Source organism: Chlamydotis macqueenii, chromosome 6 (genome assembly GCF_036417535.1).
Source record: "Chlamydotis macqueenii isolate bChlMac1 chromosome 6, bChlMac1.mat, whole genome shotgun sequence".
Taxonomy (NCBI): domain Eukaryota; kingdom Metazoa; phylum Chordata; class Aves; order Otidiformes; family Otididae; genus Chlamydotis; species Chlamydotis macqueenii.
Window position 1 is genome coordinate 9,778,265 of NC_141561.1, and position 26,538 is coordinate 9,804,802.

At 43.0% G+C, this 26,538-nt stretch overlaps 1 protein-coding gene across 5 annotated transcripts in view; it reads left to right on the forward strand.

The window, feature by feature from the left end:
• Nucleotides 1–3,679: 3,679 nt before the first annotated feature.
• Nucleotides 3,680–26,538, forward strand: part of INSIG2 (insulin induced gene 2) — a 28,282-nt gene continuing 5,423 nt past the window's right edge. Inside the window, exons 1-6 of one of the 5 annotated variants that reach the window (XM_086750445.1) lie at nt 3,680–3,707; nt 7,997–8,337; nt 11,155–11,279; nt 13,545–13,711; nt 14,139–14,238; nt 14,500–17,429. In XM_086750445.1, the coding sequence (XP_086606571.1) occupies nt 8,094–8,337; nt 11,155–11,279; nt 13,545–13,711; nt 14,139–14,238; nt 14,500–14,541 (678 nt within the window). In that variant the 5' untranslated portion in view covers nt 3,680–3,707; nt 7,997–8,093 and the 3' untranslated portion in view covers nt 14,542–17,429. Of the gene's footprint in view, nt 3,708–6,982; nt 7,002–7,996; nt 8,338–8,358; nt 8,815–11,154; nt 11,280–13,544; nt 13,712–14,138; nt 14,239–14,499; nt 17,430–26,538 lie in introns of those variants that run through there. The other 4 variants (XM_086750443.1, XM_086750444.1, XM_086750447.1 and 1 more) reach the window with 4 other exon arrangements.

Consider the following 26,538-nt stretch of genomic DNA (forward strand, 5'->3'; position numbering starts at 1 on the left):
TTTCTAAATCCCATTTTGGATGTATTCTAACATGAAGATTACCTTGTATTTTCAATATCTTATTTAAATGTCCTAGTCCTTCCGCGCTACAGCTGTTTGTGGCTCTTTGGCATGTGACGCAATTAGGTTATCTTGGTAAATAAACTTCTGACTGGGCTGGACTCCATATCTCAGAAACCACGACTGTGCCTGGCAGTGTTTACTCCCTAGGTAACTGTTTTAGCAAGTCCTGAATGAGTGTGGCAACCACATCAGGGCTGAGCCACGCTGGCAGAGTGATATACGGAAACTCATGCTGCATCTTTCAGTAAATAAATAAAGGACTTTAGCCTCTGCAGCTGACAATCCAGCATATTTTGCAAGAGACTAAATAAATGAACAAAAAATGCCTTTGATACCAGCCCTAGAATTGTGTATCCTGTTGCTAACCTGAGATAAGCACAACCCCTTTTTATATCTAAGAATGCATGTGATCTGACGGTTTCACACTGCTACTCTGTTTTTCCTTTCCTCTCTAAAATGCCAACCCTATTGGAAAAATCAATTTTATAGAGCTTATCCACTGCACACTACGCTCTTGCCAAGATGCCAGGCTCGTTCACAGTACGCTGCCTCTTTGTGCCTAACAAGCTCCCCACATGCTGCCGGACTTGTCAGCCACGCTGATCTTCGCCTGTGACCCAGCTGTGTGCTAACTAGGATGGCTACTACACCTTCTTCTGCAGATAATGAAAGAAACAAGGCAGCAGCCTCAGCTGGCGAAATAAAAGGCATTTCTGGAAAATGTGCCCAGTTCTATAATTCTTCATTTCTGAAGGCCTTCCAGAAGCCTTCTGTATGCATGGAGAACTTCCAAGAAGGCTTTCAAGGAGATTTATATTCCTGAAGGATATTTTTATAAAGAAAATTCTGTAATTTACAATAGTTTTTTACAATCCTAGCTAAAGGCCCCAAATAACAACAGTACTCGTCTGGAACGTGGAATGAGGAAGGGACAGGCGTTGCTCATTGCGAAACTGCTCTTGGTCATCAGCCATCCTTCAGCATAGTTCACAAACAGATTTCTTCAGAACTCCTGCGAAAGGCATGCCATAGATATCCAGGATCTGCAGACTGCTTGAAGAGCTCTGCTGACATTTGTTCATACATCTCACAGAAAGCAAACTTGGTCTAATCCCTGAGAACAGGACTGCTACGCAGAGAGTCTTATACTGAATGCACTCTGTGATTGCTCCATGACTCCACACAGGAAAGGCATGCTTAGGGAGAGAACAAGAACTTCGGCCTGATGCTGTCCTTAGCTTTATAATCTCCAGAAGCCCTAACAGGAATCTACTCCAGACTTCTACAGAACATTTTTTCTTGTCATACATACAAGCTTTTCCCAAGTCACACATGCATATAATTCAAGAAACACCTCATTTTATTGTGGATCACCACAGAAAGACTCAGGTTCTACCTGCATTCTTCCTGTCTCTCTCTCTCTCCCATCCATCCATCCATCCATCCGTTCATCCATCCATGTATCCATCCATCGTCCTCTCACCCTTCTGTTATTGTCCTGCTATGGACACACCTTCAGCCAAGCCGAAAGGCCTTGGCTCATGCAACCAGTGTACCAGGCAGCTCTGAAGGTCTTTATAAAATACAACCTTTAAAAAGCCACTGTTAGGGACATGAGAGCAATTCCATTTTTTCTATAGGTATATGGCTGCTCTAGGCTCTTCTGCTTTCTATGAACTTTTATGAGTTTTTCATTGTCAGATTTATTATATCCAGAGCAATATTTATTTCCCAAAACTAAATCCAGAATATTCTGTATTGTCATGTTCTGCAGCCACTGCAATGAAACAATTCTGCACTGCCTTCCAAAAAAGATGCTTCTCCCATGATGTTTCATAGCAATTCCAGTCAAAGTAGGAGCAAGTGACATTTCTCTGCCGGTCATATGTCTGTCTTCTTTATCTGCAAAACTATTTGCTCATGTATTTATTTTGGCAATTTCCAGTTCAGATATGTTTTCCCATGCTTCTCCCTCATGCTCCTCCCATTTTTGCGCAACCAGTCATCGTACCCTCTACGATAACCAGATGGGTGTCAGGACTGAGTCTTCAGCTGGTGTGAAATGGCAATGGCAATAAAGTCCTTGGAGTTGCACTGATTTACTCCAACACTGGTTGTTTATTTTCTCACATATTATACTATCCCTCTACTAATATAGCTAGTATTTCTCATATGATCAGTTTATTTTTTTTGCAGTAATTAAGTTCTTGTAATTTTATAGTACCAAACACAGCAACAGACCTGACTATAACTAATCTGATTTACAAACAAATCGTTACTTGTCTATATATACATGCGTCTAGAGATGGAAAGATGCCATTTGCAGTCTCCATCTACTTATGCCACCCTTTCCTCTCCAGTGCACACACTTCATGTTCACAAAATTTCTGCTTTCAGGCTTTCTGATGGTTCTGGTCTTTAAGACACAGAGAGAAAGGGCACTTTGCTCTGCCTCAGGCATGTGGCTGGCCAAAGGACATCTGACGTGAGGGAAAGCTATTTTGATTAAAAAACCTTTTTGTCTTTCTCGATCCAAAATCTGGGGTTCAAGTACAGCAAAGTAACTATCTAAACCACAGCCAGGCCAAGCAGTTCAGTAGGAATTACTGAGAAAAAAAAAAAAATTGTCTGTGTGACAAAAACCAAAGTTGAATCACTTGAAAATTCATTTATTGCTCATCTAAACCACAATGGGTTTCTGTGCTGCTGTAAATCTTACCTTTTTCCATTCTTAATATGTCTATTATAGACCCATATACTCTCCTCTGAGTTTATAAATATTTGGTGACACTGTTGTTCACAACACACCAGCACAAACCCCCCCCCCCCCCAGTTATCACTAAATATGCCACTACAGTAAATACAGTAACAAAACCCATCCTATCCAGTAATTATTCTGGGAATTGTAATAGGACCTGCACTGAATCACTGCAGACCCTATAATATGGCAAGCTCTGTCAAAGTCTTTGCAATGTGCAAATATTTTTAATAAACTGTGTTAATTTTCAGTGCAATGAGAAAGGAAAAAGCTCATTAATAAAAGAATAATAATGAATGTAATGTTACAATGAATATATATGAGATATTAATTATAATGAACACAACAGCATTATTCTCCTATACCCCTCCTGGCATATATACAATAAATGTTGGGGTTTTGGTTTTTGCTGTGCCCGAACTCATTAACACAGGTTACAGCAAATTGTTTTCTGGTTCACATTGCCTGCTCTCCCCGAGAGGCCCCAGACTGGGGATGGAAATATGGTTTTTGGGGTGAGGAGCCGTGCCATTTTCAGTGAAGCTGAGGGCATGCGAAGGCCCCTGCAGACCCGGGGCTCAGCAGGGCCGGGGCCCGGCTGGCAGTTTGAGCTGGGACAGCAGCGACTGAAACGTGGATCAGGGACACGGCACAACCCGACATCGCCAGACCCGGCCCAGCTGGAAGCACAACCGTGGCACAAAAACCCCAAGGCCCCTTTCCAGAGGATGAGCAGCGCCGCGCAGACCGAGCAGGGCCGCCCGCCGATCGCACTCCTCAGCCCGCCGGCCCAGACCGCGCTGCCCCGTCAGCGGCTCGGCGGGGCGCTGCGGAGGCTGCGCGGGGCGGGGACTGGCGCGGGGAGGGAGAAGATGGCGGAGGCCGAGTGAGTCCCGGGGCTGCGGCGGCTCCTGCGCGGAGAGAGGGAGGGGGCGGGTCGGGGGGCGCGGGTTGTGCGAGGCGTGGGGGAATGAGCCGGGCCGGGCAGCGGCGTCCCCCGGCCCCCTCCTCCCGGCGGGCGACCGAGCCCCCTGCAGCGCCGCCGCCGAAGCCCTGCCTGGGGACGAGGGTAGCGCCGGGCCCCGCCGCGGCCGGGCTGCCTGTGCCGGGAGGGCCGCGGTGGCCGCTCGCCGTGCCCGGGCACAGCGGGTGGGCGAGGGAGAAGGTGCCGAGAGCCATTTCGCGCTTCCCCCCAGCACCGGTTAAACCTTCCGCCTGGCGAGGCTGCCTGCGGGCTGGGCCCCGCACGGCCGGGCCCGCGGCCCCTCCGCGGGGGTTTGTTAACGGGCCCGGGCTGGGCTGGAGGTGCTAACGCTGGCCTGAAGCGACCGGCTTGCTGCCCGGGCGGGTTGGACTCCTCAGAGCCGGGGGATCCGGAGCAGCCCGCCCGGGAGAGCCGCCTCACCTGGTGCCTGGAGAAGCGGGGTGGTTTTCTTTTGGCGTTGCCCCGCGGGAGACAGATGGTTTCTTGTCATTGCACCGTTTTTGCTATCTCCTGCCCGGTATTGCTTAAATAAATCTTCTCTTTCTTGGCCCCCACTGCACTGCATTGTTCCTCCCGTGTCTGTATCTTGTCAGAAGTTGTGAGTCGCGCGCAGCAGAAGGCTCCTGATGAGCATGAAGAGCACTGGGGAGCACTTGCAGGACAGATCTTCTAATTAGAAGACAGTTAAGTGACTAAGTGTTTTGAAAATGTCTAGGGTGATAATTTACTTGTTAACTTTCTTGCGCAATGCGAGACATAGTGTGGTTGCCTTGCAAATCGTATACAATGCTCTCACATGCGATGTTAAAAAGCTTGGGTTGAAGCTGTATGCCACCAAGGAGGGGAAGTGCAGCTGGGACTTTGTGGCAGTGCCAAACCTGTAGCTTTCGGTGTGGTGTTACAGCTTTGAATGAGCGTTTCCAACAGATGAGGGCTTAGAAGCAGTGTTGGTTCCATATGTGAACTCTTCCTATCTGTGTGGAAACACTCAGTAAAATATAAGGCTTAAAAGGAGACATCGTCTCATCTGTCTGCTGGCATGCTAGCCTCCCAGTCCACAAGAAAGAGGTGATGTTGTCTTTAGAGATCTTAACTTCCATTTTCGTGAAAGGTGGGAGTAAATACCGTTGCCGTGCCTGAGCATGGTGAACCCAGGCTGTCCGAGGCACTGAAGAATCTTTACACGATTAGTGTTAGTCATCTAGCTCTGTTCCCTCATTGCTCGCTTATGGCATACCAGAAGGTCTCGGAGCCAATGAACAGAGAAAATTTGGAAACTGGAATAAAACAAGTAGGAACAGCGCGTGTAGGGTGAGAAACCAGGACGGAAATGACTGCATCATTGTAATTTGGGAGCTTGCATTATTTGTTGTAAACATTCACTGATGTGTACCCACCCAAGCACCCTTGCTGTGGTCAGGCAGTTTACCTCGTAGTAAAATCTGGTTTTGGTGCCTTGAATGACTTGCAGCTGCAGTGGTTGTATAAAAGCAGTAAGCGATTTCCTCACATAGCAAAGTCCTGTTACATTTTGATAAGCCTTCACAGTTAAATGTCATATGTTTGCTAGGTGACATATTAAATAAATGGGAATTGGGTAAATGCAGGTTTTGTATCTAGTTTATGCCAGAATAAAATTGGACTTTTATTTGATCATCAACATTTCTAGGGGGGAAAAACAAAAGTAAGATCCAGTTGGTGTTTATGTCAGTATTGCCATGTGGGACCGTTGATTCTTAATTAGGTTGGAGGTTATTGTATTTGAAGAATTACAAGAAGCAGAGTCTTGTCAGAGGGAGATATCAAGAGGTGGTATAAAGTGGGGGAGTAATGGCTGCAGGGAAGTTCTCAATAGATTTCATCAGACAGGGACTTGGGCTGATCTCACTCAGTATTTTAGTTGATTAGCTTCATGTACAAAATAGATTGCAGTAGTGATGTTGGCTGATGACCCAAAGCTGGGAACCATTTGCAAGGCCAAAGAGGGCTGAGATATCCTGCAGGAAAAGTGGAGTCATGTTGAGTGCTGGAGTAAGTAATACCTATGGGCTGAAATTCAGCATGCAAGGTTTGGGGCTGGTAGCAAGGAACAAGGAGTTCAGTAACAGGAAAGAAGAAACTTGAATGCAGTAATGGATCACAGGATCGGAGCAACTGCTTTAGGACAGTGAAAAAAGAAATTGTGATCCTCAGTGTGCAACAGAAGAGCTTGTTTAAAGAGAGACACTGAAGTATGAACTTTCTTGTACAAGGCTGTGAGAGCCTAAGCTGGGATCGGCTCTGGTCATGCATTAAAAAGAACAAAAGAATGTGCAGACTTCAGGAAGTGCCAAGAGCTGTTGGGATGGTGAAGTAAGTGGAGAGTCAAGAGTTTAGCTTGTTTTCCTAGGCAAGCTAAAGTTAAGAAGGGACATAACAGTTTAAAAGCCCCCATTAGGTACAGTATTTCTGTAGAGTTTGTAACTGGGACCTACAGTCTCCAATGCTGTGTATTGAAAAGACTTTCCTGTAAATTCTGAGAATTCCTGTGATCACCTAGTGGGCAAAGCCCCCGGGAACAGGAGAGACTCAGCTGAGATAGTGGTGTACTTGTGACTCCATGCTTTCATTCCTGGAGGCTAAATGTATTATCCAAGCTCCACTGCCATGCCATCGGAGGAGGAGAAAAGAGACCTGGAGCACCTCCTTTTTGCTTGAGGGAAGTGTGTTGCAGTGCCAGCCTTGATGCAGACATCTGGGTGATCAAGGTGATCAGTGTGAGTCAGGAAGCTGACTAATAATCCAGACACTGTGGTTGCCCTCTTTCCCCATCCCCGAGATGTGATGATGATTACAAGTAACACAGAGAATCGTCTATGCAGAAAAGGTCTCGTATTCTTAGGAAGACTCTGCTGCTTCCCTGAACTGCTAGCATGAAGTTACATGTGATCAGAACTTATTTCTTCTTTTGTTTTGCCTTTTGGAACTCCTTCTGAGTGATGGAGGTTGCCACAATATGGCATCGCATCTTCTGTGCAGTTACCTGTAGTATCTTAACTAGCCTAGATGTGTTTAACTTCCCTTTTGGCTTTCCATCAGCAAAAGTGAACGCACTGATGCTGCATCTTCAGAGAGCTTCCTTGGGATCTGCTGAAGCTGGGGAGAAAGGGGGATGGATGTGCTGGTTTGGCTCCCCTTGTGCCCACATGGCCATAAGTAAGAGTTAACAAAAGCTGCCACCAGTTGTCAGTTTCAAATTTAAAAACAATGTCAGGGCTTTTTTTCTTAAGTTCCAAGTGGCTAAGCTGTCGATCAAAATCGTTGTTATACATGAATGTGGCACCGAATCTGTGTATAACAAGACTCTTGATGGACAGGTTTGTGGTGTTTTGTTTTTTTTTTTTGGTTTTTTTTTTTTTTTTTTTTTAAAAGAGTGATCGGGACGGGAACTCTGCCATTCCTGTAGTGTCAGCAGAGTTACTCATGTAGGATGCTACCTAGTGCACCGGCAAGGGGAGCTCCTTTTCCCTTTGCTCTCAGGTTCTTTTGTAATGGTTTGTAATTATGGTGGTTTTCACCAAAAGTGTGTTACTTTGGTTAACATTCCTCTGTATTAAGATTACCTCTCTGGTTGGCTGAATTACTTGCTCTTATCTGGGGTTATGAAAGTGGATGTGCTGTGAGATTGCTGAAATTCTGACTCCATCCTGAAAAATATTTCTCAGATTTCACTTTGCAGTTGAGAAGTGTTTTCTGGCGTCTATTCAAGAAGAGAGATCTGTGAACCTCTGTGGCTAACTTGAAATTAAGGGCTGTGTTTACTTGCTTCTGAATTACATATCCTCCAGTTGTTGCTTAAAGGAAGGGAGAAAAACAATTTATTGTTACTGCAAAGCAGGCCTTTCTTCCATTTGGTATCGGTTTCATTTCTTCACCTCTGCTCTGTGGTTTCACATTCCTAGCTGTCCCATCCCACATGTTTCCTCCTCCTCTGTCTCCTGGTAGACAAAGCTATTTGTAAAACCTGTTTTCTTTGTAAGGCATTTTTGCAGCTGTGGTTGGTTTTGCTCTCAAATTGACTAATTGTCTCTTCAGAAAATCCAGAAAAAGATAACAGCCATATTCTTTAACCCAATCTCCAATTTATTTAAGAGAAATATATTTCATTTTTCTTATATCTGCATTTTTCACCCTTTTTTATTATTTTTCAGGGTTTGGCTGTCTCCTAATTGAGGAGAGTCAAGGTACTGGTTGCACGTGAACTTTCCTCAGTCAGCCTATTGGATGTCTCTGAAAACATAAGAAGTCATGGCAGAAGATGATGCAATGCCAACCTTACCAAAAAAGTGTGGCCCTTACATTTCATCAGTAACCAGTCGTGGCATGAATTTGGTAATTCGTGGTATAGTGCTGTTTTTTATTGGCGTATTTCTTGCATTAGTATTAAACTTGCTTCAGATCCAGAGAAACGTTACTCTCTTCCCCCCTGATGTGATCACAAGCATCTTCTCCTCAGCTTGGTGGGTGCCACCTTGCTGTGGCACAGCGTCAGGTAAGTTCAGTCGTGTGCGTATGCCTGGCGTAGAGATGAAAGGGTGGATAGGTAGTTACATAGTTACAAAAAACTACATGAAAGGTGTGTGGAAGGTAAAAATTTATCTTCCAGCATCACTGCCCTTTCCAAGCTATGACTATCCTTCTGATCTCCTTGTGTGTACTCAAAGACACATGCATGTGCCTAGAAATTGTTGTTCTCCTAACTTGCTATACTGTAATATTGTTAGCAGAACATAACCTTTGCTTGTTTTGCTGGCTTACGGTACAAGTTTAACAGACTTCAGAAGGTGGTGCCACTTGTAACCTTGAGGCCTGGAGTACAGGAGCGTGCTCTACAGGCAGCCCTTGAAAATACCCTGGGAAGTGTCAGATGGTGCAGCACACAGTACCTTGTTTTGAATGCAGCAAACCACCCTGAGTAGTGCTCCCGTTTGTGGTCCAGCTTTCCATTTGTTCCTCATTCTAGTCTGAGGTATTGCTTTAGCTCTGTAAAGCTGAGAGACCTGACTGTGTATTGGGGAGTTGAGGCCAGGCACACAGTTTGCAGTTGTAGAGGCGCGTTGCAGAACAGAGCACCCTGGTTAGATTCATGTATCAAGTTGGATGATGTGAACGTGCTCCGTTTCTCCTGTGATCAAATAGGGAGTTGAGGCTTTCGTGTGTTTAGCTAGTTTAAGTGAGATATCTACTGTGGGTAGTAAGAAATATCCCCTTTCCCTCTTCTTTTGTCTTCAAATATCAAGGCGTATGCCATATTACAAGCCTGATGGAATGCAGCTTTCTACTTGGCTCTGAAGGCCACTGATCCCCTCAGTCATTTTTACACTTTACTAAGGGAATATTCTTAGCAGCCAGTACTGGAGCATTCTGCTTTAGCAAGCCTTTACAGTAAAGGCAGTATCTTCCTAGAGGACAGTTTTAATAAGATTGAGACACTCATGTTTCTGGGTATTAATATGAGTCAATAAACTGGCTTTTGAGCTGGTGTCATTGTTTTGCTTATGGTAATATTTAAGTCTATTTTTTTCCTAGCCACCTAATTGCTCTATTTTGGATACCCTGTTGAAATGTCCCAGGTGTCATAGAGGAGCGTACTTTGAAAGGAAACCCTCCAAATATCTCTCTGAACCTGCCAGTTTTGTTCTCTGGAAGTGCACTTGGTGTATTATGGTGGCAGTTACATACCTGCTTTGTCTGCTGGTTGTCTTAGTCCTCTTTCTGTTATCCTGCTGAGATAGTGGATTAGTTATTGGATTTTATCCTACATTTGCTGTATTTTTCTTTTGTGGTTTAAACTGATGGTCTTCACAAACATGTCTGGTAAAAGTTTGATCTTTTACGTGTGGAGAAGTGGGAGTTGAAATGGCAGAATCCCCACTTGCAGCAGCAATGCATAAGGTTTGCAGTGTTCACTGTAATGTTTGCACTGTTGACTGTTTGCATCAGACTGCACCTTATGCTCTTAGAGGTCATCTGAGAACGCTGTCTGCAGTTGTTTATGGGGAAGTCATGAAGGCTGGGTCTTGCCATCATCTCAGAAGAAACTTGGGGACCTTTCTGGTTCTGATGGGTTGGTGATTCTGTAGTCAGTCAGCTGCTAGGTGTTTGCACTACTTGATTTTAAGCCACCTGATTTAAAGATATTACTGCCTTAATTGGCTTTTCCCAGTTGGAGTGAACCCTCTGTTCACTCCTGTTGAGGTGTTTGAGTTCTTTCTTTATCAGTCTTTTCTTCTCCATTTTCTTTCCTTATTCTCTTTGCGAGCATACATACAGGGGGCCTCTGTGGTAAGTGCTGATAATTCACCCTTTATCTTACCGTTTGTACTTGCACAGCCTTCCTGGAGTTGACACGAGCATTTCTCTGCAGTGTGGTTTATTATTATGAACAGAATAAAGGTATTTTGCATATTTATAATCAGATTGAGGCTGCTTTCAGAGAAGTCCTTTCATCCGTCACTGTTATTAGTCATCAGTTTGGCCCAATGCCTTTGGCAGGACAGTTGCTTAGGGAGTGTGGTTTTTTTTTTTCCTCTCCAGCTTTACTGGTGATTTATTTTCCTGAATCCTGGAGATCAGTTTCCTCTCTGGCAGAATAAAGAGCATTTGCCATAACATCCCTCCAACAGAATGCCAGGCTGAGGGCGCTGGAGTCTGTACTGATGACTCAGGCTCTACCCTTCTCCTCCAGCACCAGTTTAGCATTAAGCACCAGTGTTGTTCCTCAGCTGTGTTGGCAACTGTCTTTTTTAGCTGCAATGAAGAAATGTTCAAAGAGCATAGCAGTTCCCTGGGGTTGAAAATCTTGTTTGCTTTCTGTATTCAACAGCTACAGTAGGCTCTCAGCTTTCGCTCTTCTGTGTGAGCCTTTATAGTGGCATTGAAGAGAAAAACATTATCCAAACAAAACATGTTTGTAACAACAACGAAAGAAGACCCAAATACTGTTACAAACCATGCTGAGCCCTTGCTGTGGTGTGTTTGTTGTTACTGCTCTTCTTGAATCACAGTGTGAGACTGCACATTTCGGTGGAGTGCAGAGCTCCTTCATCCTCCCTAGTCCTGTGTCTTGCTGCTTCTGCTGGGTCACTGCTGCAGTGGTTTAAGATGCTGCTGAAGTTTTACAGGGCTTTTTTACATAATGAAATTGTTTGAAATTGCTCCACTTTTACAATGTATATTTTGTACTATTTATCCTTAAAAGTTCTGTTTTGCTAGTCACAATAATTGTCAAAGTCTAGATGGTCTTTATTTTAGTGAAATATTGCCAGTGCTTTAACTTTTGGGCTTTTTTTCTTTTTTGTCTCCACAGCTGTGATTGGCTTATTGTACCCATGCATGGACAGACATCTGGGAGAGCCACATAAATTTAAGAGAGAATGGTCCAGTGTAATGCGATGTGTAGCAGTCTTTGTGGGAATAAATCATGCCAGCGCTGTATCCTATATTCTAATGAAATTGGCGATAACAAATGGGTTTCCACTAAAACAAAACTCCTGCAGTCAGTCATGGTGAATTGTTGTTAAAGATATAACATGCAGCATTTTTGCAAGGGAAATGCAGAATATGTGTTAGTGTTAAACTGTTGTAGCAGTATTGGAGGTGATGAGTCTCACGTCTTTTTGTTCTGAAAAGTCTTTTAGTTAGAAATGTCTCAATACTGGGCTATGTCTTACTTCCAGTCTATTTTTCTTTGGGTAATTAAAGTAAGCATGGGGAAATACATATCTGGTAAGTGTTACAGAAAAGTGCTTTAAGACATTCCAAGGGTTGTTTTTTTAACACCGTAGTAAGAGGTTGAAGCCCAGTCCTCGAGGTCATCAATGAAGCACATGCGCTTTGTAAAGAATGGGGAAAACTCAGGACCAGGTAAGCCAGGACTACACAAAGTGAGCAGGTGGTGTTACCCCATTCTGCAAATGATGCCTTGACACTGATTCCTGTGGTCCCTCAGGAAGAGCAATGAGAAGTCAGTCAGCATGTTGCAGTACATTATGCACCTCCTAATTGTGCAGCTAGTCAGAAGCATCCTTGCACAAGTCTGCTCAAAACTGGCGTCCCTCCCCTCTGAAGCAGCTGGGTACATGCTGGATGACAGGGTGTTTTTCACGTGGACTGAGACACCTTAATGGCAGCGCTGTGAGTCTTAGTGGTTTTGTATAGTCATGTCTAGTGCCTCCTCTGTCAGGTAAAACCAGGATCTGTCTGTGAAAATTGGATTCTTGTAAACTAATCAGAAAATTTGTCGTCTCTGGAACTCTAGTCTCCTTTGGTGTCAGCTCCAACATAGTTTGCAGAAACCATGCTAAGAAGTTCTGATTGCGTACTACTGAATTTTCTCTTTTCCAGGAAAAGAGGGCAAATTAAGTGAAAAGTGTGGGAGCTAGCTGAATTCTTACTGAGGTGGCTTGACCCTTGAGTGGGTTTTGTTGGGTTTTTTTTTGTTTTGTTCCCACCCACCAGCCATCCTATCCAGTATGGCCGGATGAACTGTAGCTGCCAAGGTTCAGAGGTGTTCTCACTGTCCCTCACAAACCTGGCTCCCCTTGTCAAAGATGCATTATCCTGGTCCTGTGGTTCTCACTGACCTGGACTGTACCTGTTGTGTAAGCACATGCAACTTCACTGCTTTTAAGAAATATGGGAGAATTCACAGCTTCTCTCTGCGTGGGTCAGATTATTTACAGCAAGCGTTCTTGCAGTTTTCTAACAGCTATTATGCGTATTCTGGGATATCATTAATGTACTGTCTGTATTTCCTCCTTGACAGCTCTCCAGACTGCTTTCTTTTCAGCTTATTGCCAGTTCTGCACCTTGCCATATTTGGTGTTTTTTGGTCTTGTTTGATGTTTTTCCTGATGCTATTGATTTTTATTCTGTAATTATTTATTTCAGTTAGTTGAACTTCTTTCTTGTTTCCTCTAGCTCTCTCCAGGCCTTTGTGAGAAAATAGGGCAGTGTTTTTATGTTGTCATCCCATAAATTTGCTCTTGGACTTATGAAACTTGGCAGCCTCCTTTTTAGTAATCTGTTTTGGAGAGGAGTAGAGAGGGTGAGTTGGAATTTCCAAAACATTTTGAAGAATGTGAAACGCTATGAACATATCTGGAGTGACTTCACACTTTAATCACAGGGTTGACAAGACTGATTTTCAATGTTGATTTACATGAGTACTTTCACAGTAATACTATTTACATTTTATTTTATAGAAAACATGAATATTTTTAATGTTTAGTTGAATGTGAACTAGCATCTGAATCAAACAAAACTGCAATTAAGAGTGACAAATACCTTTTTTCAGTAAATCCTTGTCATTTTCAGGAGTCTAATGCTAGGTTTTAATGCTAAGATTTCATGCTTAGTGTAAAAAAGGACCAGGTAAGGATAAGATGTCCTTACTCTGAACAACGTGTGCGTTGTATGCCTGTACAAAACACCTGCAGTAGTTAATAGATGTGTAGCCTCTCTGCTCTTGTGCAGTGCTGAGACCCTAAAAATCTGACGTGTTGTAAGTTTTTAGTTTCCTGATAGACTGACAACAGTTACAAGGCTTATTTCCTTATGCCCGATAGCTGTGTGATAGCTTTTTTTTTTTTTTACGGTATTCTTTTCTGTTGTGACAAAATATGATAAACAGAATGAAGAAAACTGCTTTACATGTGTATATGATATTTCCAAACTTGTCCTTAATGATCAACACAGAAAGTGGATTTTGCCAACAATATCCAGTTGTCTCTCACATTAGCAGCCCTGTCAATTGGACTGTGGTGGACATTTGATAGATCACGAAGTGGGTTTGGTCTTGGAATAGGAATTGCTTTCCTGGCCACGTTGGTGTCACAACTTCTGGTCTATAACGGAGTTTATCAGTAAGTATTTACACCTTTAAAGCTAAATGATAGTCTCCTGAAGCTAGAACGTAAAATCAGAATAACTGAAAGGACCGAATTTGACATGATTTCCAAAACTGCCAGCACTTAATTTTGAGTGTAAAATAAATTGAACAGTTCATGAAAGCTTTTATGTCTTTGTGAGACTTTTAGTTGAAGTTGCTTATTTTAGTAAAATTGCTACCTTACCAACAGTGTAACGTACTTTTTTTTTTTAGTTGAACAAACGGGATTATAATCAATAAGAAGCCTGCTTTCTTATCTGCTGCAAGTAGTTGAATTTCTATAATACGTGTCTTTTTGAGTTGAAATGTCCTAATATTTAAATTTGTGCGTTTGTCTCATGTGATTGGAAGATCCCCTGTATTGCAAAACATTGAGTTCAAAAAAGTGTGTTCTTTTCCAGATACACATCTCCAGATTTCCTTTACGTTCGTTCCTGGTTGCCCTGTATATTTTTTGCTGGTGGAATAACTATGGGCAATATTGGCAGGCAGCTGGCAATGGTAAGTTTGGAGAGAGGGTTGATTGCCTTGTAGGGAAAGTTTTAATCTACCTGTCATTCCTTTCTTCCTATGTACCGACCAGCTATTTGACTTGAGGATGTGGAGTAGAATAGACATCAATAATCATTGCTTTTTGATCTAGTTAGTGAGCCATTAGTACTGTTGTTTGGAGCACAGCCTGTGACTTTGTTCTGCAGGCTCTCAATTTTTCATTAGTTATGTAAATTCATGTTATTAATTTTGTCATCTTCTGTTTTTCAGTATGAATGCAAAGTCATTGCAGAGAAGTCTCACGAGGACTGAGGAGAAACAATATGCACCTTTTAAACAGGAAAATACCTGACAAATGACTGTCGGAGGAGCATAAGGAACACTTGACTATGAAATTGCCATAATGCAATTTTTTTTTCCCTTGAGTGATACACTTTACTGCAATCTGTGATTGCTGCTTCTATAGAAACCTTGATGTCTGATTTTGATTACTGTGAAGTTACAATAGTATGCAATACATTTGACAATATTGGTTCAATTATAGGATTCTTTTTTCCAAATCTAAACTGAGTTTACCATAAGTTCTTATCTGTCCATAATGTTGCAGTGCCAAACTGAACCTTTGCACTATGTTTCTGTAGCTGAAACTTCTGCTTCACTTTATCTTGAAAGTTTTGAGGAATTTGTTCTTAATAGCTCAGTGAAAGAGGATTCAAATTTAGGAATGAAGATCTTCTCTTTCCATGATGATAGTTCATAATATCTTTATGAAATTCGTCGGTTACAGATGCAATAAGTAACTGATTTCTGTCTATTAACACTGTATCATTCTTCTTACTCACATCACAGGTGAGGAAGCTTAATACAGATTGTATGGGTTATTGCTGTAGCATTTCACTTGTCTGTGATACGTGCCACATCAGTATCACAGAATACAGAAATAGAAACTGAGGCTGGAAATTACTTGCTATTTTTTCCCCTCATACAAGCAGTATACATATTTGTGTATGAATTTATGTGAACCATCATCAGGTGTGGACAGATTCTGAAACTGCCTGCATTGAGTAACGGGATACAATTCAGGTCATTCTTGTAGAATTGCGTCAGCTGACTTGTGTTGATCCCTTATTTAAAAAAAAAAAAAAAAACAAAAAACAAACCAAACGCAACACCGTAGGGAGTTTTTATTGCAAAACTTAATTCTGCTGAACTAAATCGGCCACTACCATATAGTGTCATAAACCCCTCCATTACTGATGTTATGTTTGATGGTTCTTGTCTACTACCTGTTCGGTTCACAGGGATTGTCAGAAGGAGACAAGGCTGTATTTTAGGTCCTGATGTAGCCCTTACTGCTGTGACTGTGGTCCAGGCAACCATAAATGCATTTATTCTTATAGCAATTTTCTGTGAGAAATAGTTACCCCTATTTTATGGGTGCCTATGCACAGAAAGTCTGATAGGACAGAGAGCTGAAATAGGCTGTGTGCTAATCGGTTCCCTTCTTAAGAAGAAGGATTTTAGTGTGTGTCCCATATTTAAGGGCATACATGGAATTTCCTCTTGGCTTTGCAGCTCCCTTTTCAGATCATGACATAAAAGAACTTGTGCAAGAAGGCAGACTTCAGGAGGACACTGCTGACCTGTGCCAGCAATGCATTTGGCATGGGATGTCTCTGCTTTGTTTTCCTCCTTCTGTCTCTGTGTTGATAATGTTTCAGTGTATTTGTTTTCCTCTTTTGTCTTGAAGTACTATTTTTTAAATCTTCCATGAAAGGTTTATAAGACTTGTTACAGTCACCTAGGGAGACTGGAGTTGGTCCAAAGAACAAATAGATCTTTAGACAAGTTTTTATTAATAAATGTGTGTATGCATTGTACACAAAGCTTGGAATAGGCAACTCTTTTTCAGTCTTATACGCTTATCTCTAAGTCTGAAAAGTATGCACTGGAGTGCTTCCAAAAACGTTATAACAAAAGAAGCGGTCACAAAAGGAAAATCTCTTGAATGAAGAAGTGTAGAAATAATAAATAAGCAAATGATGCAGCTCCACAAAGTTCCGTCAGCTTATCACTGTTCCATGATAATTCAGCACCTGAAGCACACTTGCATTGGGTAATGTTTCAGGAGAGCGCTTACAGATGCGCTTAGCTTTAAGCAGAGGTAGAACGTGTTTAAATAGATCCCTGATAGAGATTTTCTTTTAATCAAACCATATGGCAATAAGAAGCATTTTATTAATAAGGCCAAGAAACTGTTAGGGCGTGAACTAAGGGTGAGTTTCCTTAGGTAGGCTCTGGCGTTTCACTGAAGAAGCTGTTGGGTCCGTTTACAGTATTTGGCCTCATCCGCTTTCTTTACTTAAACAAATGACTTCAGCTTGGTGGGCAGCGTGATGAGTCCCTCTTGAATTATCAGAACATGAATGGCATAAAAATTCAAATGTTTCTGGTCCTAACTGGAGGGAATAACATGGTACCTCAGTAGCCAGTGTGCTGACTTGGTGAACAATTTACTTTCGTCGTGACTAAGAAGTGTATACAACTGGAGATGAGTATCTTTGTTATTCACTTGGTAGAAACTGCTTTTACCTGCCAGTCTCTATTTACACAGAAGAAGCCTTGTGTATGTTAAAATGTGCAGTTGTGAGAAGTGGTTATTGTGCGTCTGTGGCACCCACTTTACAACACTTTGCACTCAGAGTCATCTAAACCTGTTTAGACTGTGCTGTCCACTAACTTCTTTTAAATTTCATTTTGGAAATTTTGAGCATGTTGTGCAAAGGCAGCAATCATCCAAAATAAATTTGGGTGGAGTCCTTTATTATATGTGTTTTATTATTTTTATTCTTACTTGACTGAAGTCGATACAAGATTTGCATCTTGGATGTCCTATTTTTTTCAAACTGCATTGTAATTTTATGGCTGATGTGTTCAAACTCTAAAAAAGGTTCATGATGAGAATGCTGACATGGCCTTAACTGTAGTGGTGTGAACATGCTGCTACTGTATAGCGTGTAATTACAACATTAGACTGTCTTAAAAATGTTGTTCCATAGAGAATGAATAAGGTATATTTTAGATACAACTTTATAAGCACTGTAACCTCTTCACTAATTAAGCATTGTAAGGTCTATGCTGTTTAAACTGGCAAATTGCTGTTAAAAGCAAAATGTGCATTAAATATAATTACAACCTTGTGGTGGATAGGTTTCTTCTTTCTTTGAGAAATGACACTGATTTCTAAAATACACTGAGTTGCCTTCTATCAGCAATCTCATAATAATTTTGACCGTTGAGCTGGCATATTGGTTGCACAAAATGCCTGTCTAGAAATACTAAAAAAGGAGCAGGCAAGATCAAATCGGCAGCGATTCTATCATAATTAGCATGCTGAGCGGCCTTTGAAAATTTGCCCTTTTGAATCTGCAATGGGAATATTTGAGCTGGGGGAGAATAAGCCAGATAACTTCAGTTGCAATACAGAAAATAGAGATTTAGATATAAATAGCAGCTATGAATATGAAAAAAAAAACATGAATGGCAGGGGATCCCTTAATATATTTGTATTTATTAATGTTCCGGTCTGAATATGAACTGAGTGTTGTTCTGGTATTCACAGACTGTCCATTCGTAGTGCCCAGCACTCTGTCTCCAAAAAGATGTAACAAATAGAGGTTTAGAAATATGTAATGAAGAAGTCTCCAGGCAGAGGTGAAGAAAAGGTGGGAAGAGAGTCTCATCCATATTTGAGATACAGTGCCCGCAGCAGGTCAAGCGAAAGTTGGAAAGAGCGCAGCGGGTGAATGGAAAGCATCCATGTTTGTGTGGGATGGGGCAACCTGTGAGCCAAAAATCCGAACTGTGCTGTCCGAATGCAGAGTCCTGAGCATGCCAAGTGTTTGACCAGGCACATTGCAGCCAAGGATGGGAATAACAGTAATTTTACCTGCTCATAGCACTAAGTTCAGTCAAAAGCATGCTGACAGAGCTGCTTTGCTGCAGAGTTTATCTTTCCCCTTCACCTATAGCCTCTCCATGACAGTATCCTCCCAGGGGATGGCAACTCCGGGTCCTTCCTGCCCAAGTTCAGCCTGAGGGTGCCGGGTGGAAAGCTGCCCATGTTGAAGATAATATTTCAACCGCTGGGCTGCCAGGCGCTCGTGGAACGCATCTTATGCCTCCCTTTATAACGTGGCTACTGTAAGCAGCTCGAAGGAGAGTCAATAAACTTTTCCTCTGTAGCTTCTGTACTTCTGCCATCTGGCTGGGAGCTGCTGCAGGGACCTCTGGGCATACACCAGCCTTCCCTTTTTATCTCCCCGCATGTAAGGAAGGGATGTAATTTTATCAGCTGCAGCACCCCAGACATTTTGCATATGCTTTTTACGTTTTGGAGCAGTGTTATCAATAATTCCTGATGGTAATGGATGAATATAACCTGTGGAAGTGATGTTAAATATCACATACAATGCTTATAAAAGTCCGTGCACAGCTGGGTAGAGGGAATGTGTGCCTCGCTGTGGGAATAGCTATCTAACGCTGTTAGTTTTGATGCCAGTACTAAATGCAAAGCATGAGTAATTTTGCAGCTTAATGTTCAGTACTAAACAGTAAATGAAAGGTCAGTCCAACGTGTTAACTGTCGTGGAGTAGTAAACACTAATTGCTTCATGCAGCCAGCTTGGGTTTTTGGTCTGTCTGTTGTCATGTTTTGAGCAGCATGGTCCAGAGCCCTGTCCTGATTACCTCCCCCCAGTCAAATGACAAAGCCTCAAATTAAAGGACAAACTTTATGCCTGGGCTTTTCAGGCAGCGTACTGGGAGTGTGACGGCTTAAAAGCCGTGCTGGGGAAGAGGTAGGGGTCATTTATTGATCTGATTGGTGCTGAAATCCAGGTGGAAGTGTAGTTTTGTATTTTGAGGTTTTCCTGTCTCGCTCTTAATTTATGAAGCATATAGGTTTAGCAACTCCTGTTGCACTTTCACGCTTTGTTTTTTAGCCTGCCCAGTGCTATAGCAGATAGGAAACAACATAAGAAAGAAACAAATAAGAAAGAATATAAAGGAAAAGTGCTGCTACTCAGTTTCCCCAGGCCAAGCGAGTGGAGTGCTCAGTGGTGTCCTGTGAGCCATGTACATCAGTGTCAGATATGCGACCTGCAGCGTCCCCAGGTCAGAGCTGGCAGGATTAGCTTTCTGTACTGGCAGCAGTTCTGCCTTGACTTCTGCACTTAAAAGCCTCTAGGTAGGGAGTGACCGCTTGTACTGTAGTTGTGCAGGGATACGCGTACACATCGCAGAGCATTCATGGTGGCAAAGTCCACAGGTATAGCCATAAGGTCTGCTCTTTATGAATTTGTTGGTAGAAATTCTGAAATTGTGCCTTTTAAGCAAGTGTGGCCAAATAGTTATTGAAAGAAAATCTGTATTTATAAATATGTCAGAATTCACAATATAATTCTGCTGTTTGTGATCTCTGATTAGTTCATCGTATGCCTTGTGTTACATGAGATGAACCTGTGTTTCAGATATTTAATATTTTTTTGGTAACCAAACCTCAAAGCAAGCCTTGTTTTGTGGAGTTATTCAGAGAAAACGTGTGAACTAAAAAGAAAGCTGGGAGGAACAGGGCTGCAACTTAATTTACCAGGTAGAATTTAGAATCATAGAATGGTTAGAGTTGGAAGGGACCTTTAAAGGCCATCCAGTCCAGCCCCCCTGCAAGGAGCAGGGACATCTCCAACCAGATCAGGTTGCTCAGAGCCCCGTCCAACCTGGCCTTGAATGTTTCCAGGGATGGGGCCTGTCAATTATGCAAGGAGAAGCTCCAACATTTTGCATAATATTGCAAGAAAGAGAAGGATGGTAAGTGATCATTCTGATTTCAAAACAAGAGGGGAAGGGGAGCCTTACAGGTGCAGTGCATTTGTATTGACTTATTCTGATCTTCAGCTGCTCTCCAAAGGCATCACTTCTTTGGCCATGATCACTCGAGCATGGTTTGGCTCGTCTGTTTTCCTCTAACTTAGCTGTGCCAATTGTTTCCTCAGTGACCAAGGATGCCCAGAGTAAACCTGGCCATGCCACCAGAGAACTCGTAGGAAAATAGCTTTAGCAACTTCTTGCTGGGATTGACACAGTCCTTTTGAACTTTGTGAGAAACTGGTCATCTGGCCCTGGGCACTTTGGTTGGCAACAGTGTGGTAAAGGTGAGGGATGTGAGCATATGGTGTTCAGGTCAAGGTGAAAACCCCTGTAAGGACATTAAGTGCACATGTCAATTACAGGTTCTAATGAAAAGCAAAGTGGCCTTCCTCTACAGACCATCACTTCTTGTCTGGAGTGGTGAGACCTGCCATCAGTGTGCCAGAGAGGGAAGAACATGCTTTTCTCCTCCTCCTCACTCTTCCTTTGCACAAATACATAGGAGTCTGAAGCAAGGACAGTTAATCCCGTTCTTGGAACCAGGGCTATTTATAGGCTGGGTTAGCACTGAAAGACTCCACTGTTTTCTTTTTAAAAACAAATGCTGGTTCTGTGCTGCATGTCAAGTGTAATCATTGCTGAATGAACTGATTTGCAAAGCCAAGTTCTCAGCTGAGCTGGCGTAGCTCCATCGATGTCAGTGGATATGCAGCATTTCATGCTGGTCGGGAATTTGGCCCAGTGTGTTTGAAAGGGATGAAATTATTTAGACCTCACTTCTTTTCTCATGTGATACAGGTCAAAAGAAAATTCTACATTGTGCAACAGGTCAGAGCAGCACACTGCAGAATCTGCCTTTCCCTCTTCTCTTTCACCACTGATGAAAACTGTCATCATTTCCTGTGATTTACGATGTGTGCTTTTCGTATGGTGTATCAGCTCTTCAGGGGGACTGACTTAAAAGAATCAGATCTGGCAGATCAAATTAATAATGATGCAAATGCAAAATGTTGGCCGCTGATGAGCTTGTTGTCATAAATGCTTGCCACGATCTTGCTTTTTTTTTTTTTTTTGGTCCAGTATTTCGCTTGTAGGAAATTCAGCTGAGGATTTGTGTTGGACCTGTGCCTGTTCTGATTAAACTGGAGAGAGAGAAATAATACTGCTTTGTGTGGGTTTCAGGCTCCTCTTACCAACCAGTTTCCTCAAATCAGTGTAACAAGCGAAAATGCAGCTGGGGTGGTGGCTTGAAGAAGATGAATTGAAAGATCCTGAAGACTGATATTTCAGGGACGTGAATCGATGTAGTGATGTATCCACTATGTGATAAAGTGGGATAATATGAAGCTGGTAGAAAGTGAGTACCCATTCCTGGAAACATTTTTTTTTTAGTTTATTTTGCAGACTTTGGTCATTGCACTGGTCCAGGGAATGAACTCTGGGACACCGAAGAGCAGTGAGGTGAGGGGTCACTTGATAAGTTGACTAAAAAAGGGAGCTCAGTTTAGACGTCAGGCCAAAATGCCCAGCACGAAGACAAGTACCCGTGATATTTGTATAGTCCACACACACTGACTTTTTGATTTTTTAAATGTAAATTTATAATGGAGAATCACCTTTAAGTACCAAGGGACAGACAGCGATATCACAAGTTGCATTTGCATTCAAACCTTAACCTCTGTGGGAGTATACTTGCAGGTGAGAAGAAGAGTTGGTTTTTCAGACCCACGTGTGCCACTTGAAGGTGTTTTTTTGAGCCCCCCATCCCTGGATTTGGAGTGCTGCTTGGGATTCAAAAGCAAATGATTTTCGCCATTGTGGATCAGCTCGCTGGTAAATTAGAATCGTTGTGTTGCTCCTGCAACCCGTGGTTTGACGAATGTGGTCCCTTAATTTTGCTCCCTGGAAATAAAATAAGCTTCGCTGAAGCAGGAGCAGTTCCCCAGTCCCCTCCTTCCCATCGCAGCATCAATGCCCAGGAGAGAGCAAAGAGAAGGCCTCTTCTTGTCAGCAGTATCAGCTCCTCCTGCCTTCTGCTGGTGGTAAAAGTGAGGCATTAGAGACACTGTGCAAGAAGAAAGAGACCCAGTTGTGACGAAAAACCCCCAGGCTATCTCATCGAGGACGTTTCAAAGCTATGGGGGACAGTATGTGCTTTCTGGCATTGTCTGACTCAGCTTTTCATTGAGTACGTCCGCTTTGACGAACTGTCAGGCTTTGATAGCTTGTGATTTCTAAGGTCACAGTGACTAATGAAACCCAGGGAGATGCGGTGAGGTTGGTTGAGTAGCTGCTGCATGGCAGGATACGAAGGGATGCGGCCTGGGAAAGGGACCATGCAGCACATTGCCTGATGCCGCTCCTGCACAGCTGCTGCGAGGCGTGTGCTGAGATTTTGCTGAGGAAGGACGCAAACAGACAACTGATGCTTGTTCAGACAAATCTGTATGGGATTTGATGCCCTGCCTAATGCTGACTGATGTTAAAGGGGCTTAACCGGTGCGAAAGTCTGCTAGGACGTTGTTCTCCTCGAGCTCAGATAAACGATGCTGAGTATCTGGTGTGTGCAGTGAAGATGAACATATGTTCATCACTTTGGCTTCTCTTAAATTATGAAGGCCTATTCATTCTGCTATCGAAAAGTCTTGAAAACAATATCTTATCGCCCGTTGCGCTGTTTCCCTGAGATGGTTCACAATATTGTTTATTGTAAGCACTGTTGCATCTTAACGTTGATTAAAACAGTAACTTCCAACTTAATCTTCCTGTGGGAAGAACATATTTTAGATGTTAGTTTTCCTGCACTCCTTCAAAGTGAGACTTCTTTTCATCACAATACTATTTTTAATTAAGTCTGCCAAGCCTTTGTTACAAATTCTAATATAAAAAAGGCTGATTAATGCCCAGGCACACTACCTACTTTAAAAAAAATGCCTGCATTTTATCCTGACAGCCAGTTAACATCTAAAGCATACTTCTAAACATCTACAGATGTCCTTGGCTTTTGGGATGTCTTCATCCGGTTGATGTGCCTGAGGCCTGACACGAGTTGTTGGATGATGCCATCTCCGCTCCTGGGAGCAGAGTGTGGGTTTGTTTGAAGCACAGAGGCTCTGGCCCATGGCTGGGGCTCGAAGGTGTTTGTGGACAGAAGATGGAGACCCACCTGCTGTCCTTCATCCCCACCAGTTCAAAGGGATCCATCAAAGACGCACTCAGAGCCCAGTGATAATTGTACAGTTTTGTGTTACAGTTAAGCGAATGTTGATAAAAAAAAAAAAGAAAAAAAGTAATTTCTTTTCAATGCTCTCTTGTCAAAATGCCAGACGCCACTTGTTTTTGACATTTTCAGCTACTGTTAAATAATAGTCTTGCTTCTGTCACAGCTAATGTTGACTTGAAGGCAGTTGTGCATTTCTCAACGCAAATGCTAAGCAGACAGACTTGGGTCTTGACAAATATTTTCCAGGCTTGCCCAAGGCAAGTAAAAATGAGCTTCTAGTTAATAGTTTGTTTTAAAATTCAAATTGGTGAAATAGGCAATTAAAAAAAATGACAATTTTCATCAAAATTTGCAAATTAAATGTCTCTTTGCAGTCAGAGGGGCTTCGAGAAACTGCAATAGATAATTGCTATTTGAAATCAGTGAAGTATCCAGCACTTTAGGGCCGTGAGGATTGCGGCTGTTCTGCCTTAGTAAACCTTGATTGATTTGGTAAATAAGCATTTCAACTTCTCTCTTTAAAATAAATAAGCAATGTTATTGCTTTATTGCTTACCCCTGTATGGGAGGTAAACAAGCTCTCAAGCAGCAACCCCGTAATACCGCGAGCCCAAGTGCCATCTGTCACCGAGAATTTTGTCCCTTTATGCACAATGGCTTCTTGCGGCACTGGGTCCGTCGCAGGTTAATTGATTAGCAGAGATCCTCCTTTCAGTTGTTCCCGCTTTTCTTCGCTAAAGGACCGTATCTCTCATCTCCATTTCCTCCTCTCCTGTATTAGCATACTAATCACACTGAACTCCCACTGCTAAAAAACTCCACCGGTTTTATACTGGGGGAGGGGAGGGGGAATAAACTGGCATTTCCCGAGAGATTTACAGATGCTGTTTTGTGACGGGGAGAAAGGAGGAAAAGAAAAGCAGCAGCGGTGGCAGAGGTGAATAATGCGCCGCGCTGGCTCTCCCGTGCCAGGGAAAGCTGAGACTGTAGCCACATAAATATTAAACACATTTGAGAAGCACTATTAAAATAAATATCAAAGACCAAGTTGCTCACACATCTGTTTCTCCTCAAATTTTGCCACAGCGCTCTCCGTTTGTTTTCTCTCCAGCTGTTAACACCTGTCTTTCTGTCAGTGGTAATAACGCAGTTTTAGGTGGGCTACGGAGCTGACAGTGACATGAAAGAATTCTCTTATTTTTGATGTAAGAAGCTCCTTTTTCAAACCTAAAAAGGGCTCTGTGAACAAAGATGTATCCTCGTGCTAATCCTTCAGAGCAGTATGTGGATTTTTTGTTGCTGTTTTAGGGTGGTTTTTTTTTTGTCAGACTACAGAGAGCTGGGCTTGTGTTGCACAGCTGAACTTGAACTACAGAAGACATCCTACAGTGGGCAGCTACTGCTGGCCTTTGTAGTGCTCATTTTGTTGCTGACACATATTCAGAAGGTTGTGTGTGCACGATGCTCCTCTCTCCATGTGATGCTTGTTATCTAACCTCATCAAAAGCGTATGCTGGGCATTGATTGCTACCAGAGGACACGCATCCAGCGGTGATGTCTTCTTTACTTACCTCTTAAATGAGCACGATATTTGCAGGGCTGCCTGAAGAAAGCATTTTATGCCTTTGCCGTAGCTGCCTCGATAGGATGATGATAGGAAGTGCTCCGCTATCTTGGCATTGAAGATGATGGGACAGATCCTCAACTACAGTAAACTGTGAGAGTCTATTTACTGTGCCTTTTTCCCTAAGCTATTTATTCCTTTTGGCCTACAGAAACACAAAGAGTCACAGAATCATAGAATGGTTAGGTTTGGAAGGGACGTTCAAAGGCCATCTAGTCCAACCCCCCTGCAAGGAGCAGGGACATCTTTGACTAGATCAGGTTGCTCAGAGCCTCATCCAACCTAGCCTTGAATGTTTCCACATCGTGAGACTTGGGGCAAAACATAGGTGAACTACACCAGAAACATCCCAGATAAGGAGGAACTAATGATGTAAAAATGTGTGGTAGCAGCAAATTAACACTCTTCACCCAATATAAGCTTAGTTTTCTGGCTGGGGTGCTGTAGGCATATGCTCAAGGCTCTTGAGCCCATATTTAGTCCTCCATGCCACCTTCTCCTACGAGGTAGCCCATGGGTGAAGCTCCCACCCCCTGCAGGAATGTACGTTTCCATCCGTAATCCCTGCCTGTGAGTCCCAACGAGACAATTGTGAGTGAACTTTGTAAGTCTTCCAGTGCAGATGGTCTTTGAGGCTTGGGTGAAGCCGAGCCGGCTCTCAGATGGGTTTTGTCCAGAAATTACTGTATGTGGCTGGTGTGGCAGGCAGACATCCCTTTCACCCCAGACTTACCTCCAAGTTTGATTTGTCTTTGGGTAATAAGTATGATTTTGTCAGCTATTTCAAACCGAGAGTAAAGTCTTCTCCTGAAGGTCCTACATAATGATTTTTGGCCACGTTTTTCTTTCATTAATGAATGAAATGGGTTGGTTTTCAAAAATATTAACTCACATCAAAATTTACAAACAGGGTACCAAAACTGTCCTTGCAATAAATAGCTTTCAAATTCAGAAATTACCACCTTTGTCAGCTGTAGGAGGATGTGGAAGTGTGAACCACATCATGGCCAGCCCGGTCCCATCAGCCACCACTTGCAGAGCTTCACAGATGTTGGTCAAACAACCGGCCAGGGAGATGCAGGCTCCCCCAGGAGAGCAGCAGCATTCCTGGGAATGATCCTGGTCCATGGGCTGTAATGGTTAACGCAGAGCGGTTGCAGCGTTAGCGCCTGCCCTTGGCACAGCAGCTTCGCTTCCCTGCCGCTATTCCTTGTGCAATGCCTGTTTATTCAGGCTTCACGCCGGGATGAAACATTTGACCCATTGTGCAGGACCGGGCGCGAGGGGCAGGATTTCCCAAAGCGCTCTGTGCTGGCTGCCCCTTTCTGCCATTAAAGCGGTGGGGCAGTCGGGGGGCTCATTGTTTCCAATGGGAGAGGGTTTAGGCCAAAACGGAATGCTTCAGAAAAATCCCACCCCAAAGATCTGCAATAATAGAAAATTGAACCCAACTGTAACTCTGAAAAAGGGAGGTGATGGTATTGCATGAGGCACCCCCTCGTGCTTTCTGTTTGCCGTAGGGGCAGCACGTGCT